Raw genomic sequence first — 6910 nt, 5'->3', positions numbered from 1 at the left:
ATTTCTGACATTCAAAAAACAAATCAGCGACCAATATAGCCACCTTTCTTTGCAAGGACACTCAAAAGCCTGCCATCCATGGATTCTGTCAGTGTTTTGATCTGTTCACCATCAACATTGTGTGCAGCAGCAACCACAGCCTCCCAGACACTGTTCAGAGAGGTGTACTGTTTTCCCTCCTTGTAAATCTCACATTTGATGATGGACCACAGGTTCTCAATGGGGTTCAGATCAGGTGAACAAGGTGGCCATGTCATTAGTTTTTCTTCTTTTATACCCTTTCTTGCCAGCCACGCTGTGGAGTACTTGGACGCGTGTGATGGAGCATTGTCCTGCATGAAAATTGGTTGGTATATTTACATATTATGTAAGCAAAACATAAATAGAATGAAGGGATAAACAAGACAAACAAAGTAGAACTGCTTCCTTAAAAGTGACCTTTTCCTTCCTGTTTCCCTGTTTCCTGTGTATTATTGTAGAGTTTGAGGCAACTTTCTTTAAAGATATAATAAGCTTTGGAATCAAGAAGAACAGGTGTGCAATGGAAACCTGAGATGAGAGGTAAAATGTGACATGACACTGATGATAATTTGGATTTTTAAAAAATTACATTTAGAATCCCTATATATCAGTATTGTTACCTAAATATTACTAAAACAATCAAAGGAAGTAGAATTGTATTTATAGTTTTAAGGATAAAAGACATTTTAGGAAAATTTGACCTTATTTGACCTTGAAGAAGAGGTCATAGGTCCTGAGTAATGTGATATTTAGAATGCCTATAATTCAGTCCCTGTATGTCTGCATGTTGTCAGTACAACAAATGGCAGTAAGGAACACAATTTCAAATTGCTCCGTATAACATTATTTTCAGTTTTTATAGCTTTAAATAATACAGCTTTTCTCCAATTTTTGACCAATAAATCACTTATTTGACCTTGAAGGCCTTGGTGGATGTATGCCAAATTTTAATGGATTGTTAACACGAGCCCTTCTGCATCCATACAAAGAATTCACTCAAAACCTTTCGAGCTGTCATGTTTACAGACAGAAAGACATACACCCAAAATCATAACCTCTTTGGCAGAGGTAATAAAGCAGAACAATGAATTTCTAAGAGGAGTAAAAGAAAACAGCAAGCAGAGGGAATGTTAAAGCGGCTCAGTAAAGAGCGACAGTGCAGGGTAGATATAAATGATTCACATGAGAAAGCAGATGATACTCTGCTAGACAGATGTGTTCTTTCCATTTATTTACTTTTACATTTAAAAAAAGTTCCTTCAAACACTTCTCTCGTTGTTCTGTAGGGATGTAAGCCGGTTAGATTAAGAGTAAATATACAGGAAGTTTACTCTGTTTCAAGCTACTAACCAGCAGAGGGTGCGGCTATTTACTTATTTATAGCCCACATCCTTTGCTGCCTCCCTTTGCTGATAGACACAGTTGTCCCTTGCCACCAGCAAACCACCAGTGCCTTGATTACACTGGAACCATCTGCTGTCCTCATGTCGCTCTCAGGCATGCTCAGTGCTCTCTTGGATTAGACAGTTGTGGGACCTTCTCACGGGCATTAAGATTTGTGTTGTGGACCTCTCAGGCCACACGTAGCCCATCTTCACTTAGCTGGAGCTCCAGATGATATATAACAAGACTGAAATTTAATCCCATGGAGATAATAATGTGTTGTCTGCCACATACACGTACAGTAGAATAGCATCAGAAGCTTTATTCTAAGCAGGCCCAAGTTAATTGGGAATCTCAGGCACCACAGAGCACCTGTCTCTTCCTGTCAGTGACCTAATCCTCTAAAAACTGTGTCTGCCCTTTTCCTACTGATAACTCAAGACTTGGGAACATAAATTCGTGATAGCCATATATAAATGTTGTCGTGTGGGAGCAATTACGCTTTAATCCACTCTGCGCTGACGGCAGAGAGCCTTTAATAGCAAGAATGTTTTAATTGCATTCCAGAGGAGACAAGGCAGGGCTGAAAAGCTCATCTTACACCACATTGTTCTTAGTAAAGGCTGTTTGTTGGGTCTGTCTTTCTGCAGAAGTTCTTTATTTTTTTCAACACAAATATAAAAGCTCAAGCTTATAAAATAACAGATCAAGCTTCAATCTCTGGAGATGAAAAATTAAGTAAACACAGAAGTGGCAAAAAGACTGCAATTCCTCGAATGGCCACTTGAGGCTGTCTTCAATCAAATCCCTTAGGCTACGTTCACACTGCAGGTCTTAATGCTCAGTTCCGATTCTTTGATCAAATCCGATTTTTTTCTTTGTCTGCTTGTTCACACTACAAATAAAATGTGACAGCAAGTGTGAACCTACGGAGCCCCGCAGGGGACATGGGAGAAAAAAAATTAAGACGGACTTTTGCGAGATCTCGCAAAACTAACTCGGGATCTCGCAAAACTTTTAGCCGCATTCTTCGGATGCCGGCTCGAAGCCGACCGGGAGGTCGAGGCACGATGTGCCGGGAAAGCAGTGTTCCTCCCGGCTGTTGTAGGTCTCGACTTAGCTTCGAGCTAACGGGAAGAATGCGGCTAAAACTTTTGCGAGATCGCGCAAAACTTTTGCGAGATCCCAAGTTTGTTTTGCGAGATCTCGCAAAAGTATTGCGAGATCTCGCAAAAGTCCGTCTTAATTTTTTTTCTCCCATGTCCCCTGCGGGGCTCCGTATGAACCCTCAAAGCGGCCCGCATGCGCAAAAGAAGCTCCGTTCAGACCCAGAGCAAACAGTATTGTTTGACTGATGGCCCTTAATATTAAGAGTTGGGTCGGATTTGAAAATGTCAGATTTGTGCTGTTCAAACTGTCGTAACATGATCGGATATGGGTCGCATAGGGTCAAAAAAGTCGGATTTGATGCGCTTTCGCCTGCAGTGTGAACGTAGCCATAAACTCCCATATGAAAATGAAATGAAAACTTACATTATAACACTATTTAAAGTTTAGTACGATTATTTGTTTTGACCTGTGTGGTATGAGTATGAATGAAGTATGAATGTCATGGTAATTTGGGGTTTATAATTATTACTTTAAACAGTTGTTTTTAATCAACTGATCATTCCAGTGTGGAATGATCACAACACATGCAACTGGTTGGGGGTGAGTGGATGAAGGCAGGACAAAGACATGTTCTGGAACACGTATATTACTCAAAAGGGATGGAATAATTCAACCCAGTTTTCCATCAGGACAATGATCCCAACATAACGACTATTAAAGCCCCACCTTCAACCCTATTGAAAATTTGTGGGATATACTTAAAAGGCAGGGCTTTGTGAGGAAACTCTACCAATTCTGCCAAGAAGCGTGGTCAGATATCCACCAGAATTAATGCAGAAGCTTGTTAATCTGGTCGAGATGCAACTTACTAAGCGGCACATCAACAAAGTATTGGTTGGGGTGCATGCATATATATATTTTTGTGCCTGTGTAAATGAGCAGAAATCTAAAATAAATACAAATTTATATCTGCTGTACATTCATTTCACCTTGGAAAAAGAACACTCAAAGAAAGTATTTCAACCTCAAATTACGCTGATATTCATGCTATGGTGAGTAGACGTAAACAATAACTCTATGACATGAAGGTGATCTGTCTCTCCAAACTCTTAAACTAAAGACTCCTAAAATCAAGCATTATTTTCAATTATATTGAAAATCCTTTCAAAATGTTTTATTGTTCCCTCATGTATTAAAGATGTTTCTTTTGTAATGTACGCTGCTATATGTAGTTAGGAGCCTGCTCTTCTTTTTATATGTTCCTTTTGTAGGTATGTTTGCATGCTTCACGAGTACTCACTTGCTCTTGTTATTATTTTTCCCTGGTTTCTCTATATAAGCAGCACACTGGAGCACTTTGTAAGAGAAATTCCCATAGTGACTTAAGCACTACATGGTTTCAAACTCCAGTGATGCATGAGTAAGTTCCCTGAATTGTGTACACTGTGAAATATCTAAAGCTAGTGGGATGGGTCATATTTGCAGAGACTCTTGGTACATTATTCTGTCATCATCTTTTATTTGCTTCCACATTTCTTTCTTTAATCTGTGCCAGTGGCTCAGTAGTTCTTTACATATGTGCCTTTGGCTTTGTGAGACTGGAAAGCACAAGTGTGTCTGTGTATGCATCTGCTGTGTATCCGAAATAGTCCCTCATCTTGTCCTTACAAAGGAATGAGGAGCTGTGCAGGGTCAGAGAAGGCAGTAGGGGGGTCTGCAGGGGATAAATGGGTGGGTGTGTGGCTGTGAGGACTTGGTGAAGGAGAAAATAGATTATTCCATCTGTCTCAGAATCTGCCCTGCTGCTGACCCACACCCAGGAGACGGTGGTCACATGGTAACCAAACCTTTAAAAACTCCCAACATGCTCACCCAGGACTCCAACTATCTCCAGACACCAGCTGGTCTTGGTGCTCACACTGCTTTCTCTGAGACACCATCATGTCAGACACAGAGGAAATTGTGGAGGAATATGAGGAGGAGGTGGAAGAAGAGGTGGAGGAGGAAGAGGATGACAACGAACAGAGGCAAGCGGAGCATGAAGGAGAGACCAGACCTCGACCTAAAGCAACTTATGTGCCTAATATGGCTCCTCCAAAGATCCCAGATGGAGAAAAGGTGGATTTTGATGACCTGCATCGCAAGAGGCTGGAGAAAGATTACAATGACCTCCAGTCACTGATTGAGCTGCATTTCACCAGCCGTCAGAAAGAGGAAGAAGAACTGATGGCGTTGCGTAACCGCATTGAACGCCGCCGTGCTGACAGGGCCGAACAACAGCGTGTTCGTGCAGAGCAGGAGCGTGAGCGCCAGACGCGGGTTGCCGAGGAAAAAGCAAGGCGTGAAGAGGAGGCAGCCAAACTGCGGGCTGAGGAGGAAGCCAAGAAAAAGATGGCTTTCTCCAACAAGTCATTCGGTGGCTACCTGCAGAAGGTGGACCAGAAGAAGGGCAAGAAGCTAACAGCTCGTGAGGAGAAGAAGAAGGCCCTGATGGAGCGCAGGAAGCCGCTCAACATCGACCACCTGAGCCAGGAGAAGTTGGTGGAGAAGGCACAGGAGCTCTGGCAGTGGCTCCACCAGCTGCACGCCGAGAAGTTTGAGCTGGCAGAAAAGCTCAAGAGGCAGAAGTACGACATCCACGTGCTACGAAATCGTGTCAACGACCATCAGAGGTGGTCGAAAACATCGAAGACCTCCCGTGGGGCCAAGGGCAAGTCTGGCGCTTGGAAGTAAGCACCTTGTGGAAGCGCACCACACTCCTGCTGGACTATTTGGTCACCAAATTGTATGATAAAAGCTATCCAAGCAGCTGTGCGTAGATTGAGTTGGACTGCAATGATTCAAGCAAAATAAAGTTAAGGTTGAATGATATCTGTGAATGTTCTATTGAGATTGAAGAAGTTAATTTGTCTGATTTAACTCAATATGAATGCGTGGTGGTTTTATTTTACGACGCCACAAGAGGATGTCTCGTGTTTCATTTTTCACAAGTGAAGCTGTAAAAAGTAATCGAATGGTGTTGAATCTTCCCCTCAGAAAACTATACCTTTTATTATAAGAAAAGAAAGTTTTTCTTGTCACAATACAAGAAAAATGGGCAAAAGTGGCACTGGTTAGGTGGTGGATGATAGCTGTAAAGTCAAACAGGTGCTGCACAGCTGAGTTTTATGTAGCTAATTTAGTCTCTGAAGCTCCTGCAGCACTTAGAGCAAAAAGGCCACTAAATGTTGACTGACAGCAGTTTTAGGTTTGATGATCTTAAAAAGTACAGAAAATTGTTTTAATGTACAAGTAACAAATTCTTCTTTATGATCATGGGTGTAAATCACAGTGTCAGTTATTTAAAGCGTGCTCCTGTATCAGCTGAAATTACATAATGAAGTAATATAAAATAAGTGTATTTGTACAAATCCACATGGAATAATGATTGGCTGTTAGACTATTTTTTTCTGTTTCATAAACACGTCTTTATTTAATGATTCAAGTCAAAATGACAGGTCACAAGAAAAAGATAGCATAGGATTTTACTCATATAATTCCCATCAAATATGTGACTTTATCAGGTTGTATCATTGAGACTGATTACAGTTTAAAAGTAGACAAGCAAGAAAACTGATGATCCACCGGAGAGTGAAGCCAAATGTGAGCAGCAGAGGGAGGAAAATATGACCTCTTAAAATAAAAAAGACAAACAAAAGAGCAGCGGAAGCACAAACAGCTGACCTGACTATATGTTCATCACACAGACAAGTGCAAAGCAGGGAAAGGAACAAAACCAAAATATGAGACATAATATGAGACATAAGAAAGCCAACCTTCAAACCTTCAAAATACAACAGGAAGTAACCAGGAAAGAAATAACCGACAAAGAAGACGATGCAGCGCACAGACGCATCATATCTAACTTTTCAAATGTTCCAGTAGAATACGAGCAAAGAGCTTTATTTTAGCTCATTCCAATAAAATGGTCAGTGCTAAAAAGTTCAATGACTTAACCTTGTAAGTTGTGTATTTAAAGGTGCAGTCGGTCATTTTTTTTGAGAAAATAAAAATAATCATGTTTTTGTCTTCAGTTTTTTCCATTATCCAACCAGATTCTTAAATAAAACTTTTTCTTTTTTTGACCATGAAGGGTTTCATTGGATTAAAGCAAGCTTCTTTTGACAAGAGACACTCAGAATTCATTTAAGTTTGTTTTTTTTAATAATAGCATAGAAAGCCCTATATGGCCAAGGTCCTGCACATATACCAGAGCTACTGAGACCTTGTAACAGCAGAGGCCCTCCAAGATAAACTGAATAGAGTGTTTAAACTACTCCATGCTCTTATTTTAAATTCAGAGGCAAAAACTTTTGAGTTTGTGGCTTTTGAACTTTGGAGCAGCCTCCCTGAACCC

At 40.8% G+C, this 6910-nt stretch overlaps 1 protein-coding gene across 1 annotated transcript; it reads left to right on the top strand.

Annotated features, from left to right (window-relative positions):
* The first annotated feature begins 4380 nt into the window (after positions 1–4380).
* tnnt2c (troponin T2c, cardiac) lies at positions 4381–5359 on the top strand. The gene has a single exon (XM_040036128.1). The coding sequence runs from the start codon at positions 4456–4458 to the stop codon at positions 5245–5247; it is 792 nt and encodes a 263-aa protein (XP_039892062.1). The 5' UTR covers positions 4381–4455; the 3' UTR covers positions 5248–5359.
* The last annotated feature ends 1551 nt before the right edge of the window (positions 5360–6910 follow it).

Source organism: Simochromis diagramma, unplaced genomic scaffold (assembly GCF_900408965.1).
Source record: "Simochromis diagramma unplaced genomic scaffold, fSimDia1.1 OVJJ01000816.1, whole genome shotgun sequence".
Lineage (NCBI taxonomy): Eukaryota > Metazoa > Chordata > Actinopteri > Cichliformes > Cichlidae > Simochromis > Simochromis diagramma.
The sequence above is the reverse complement of the archived record's forward strand: the minus strand, read 5'-3'. Positions and strand labels throughout refer to the sequence as shown.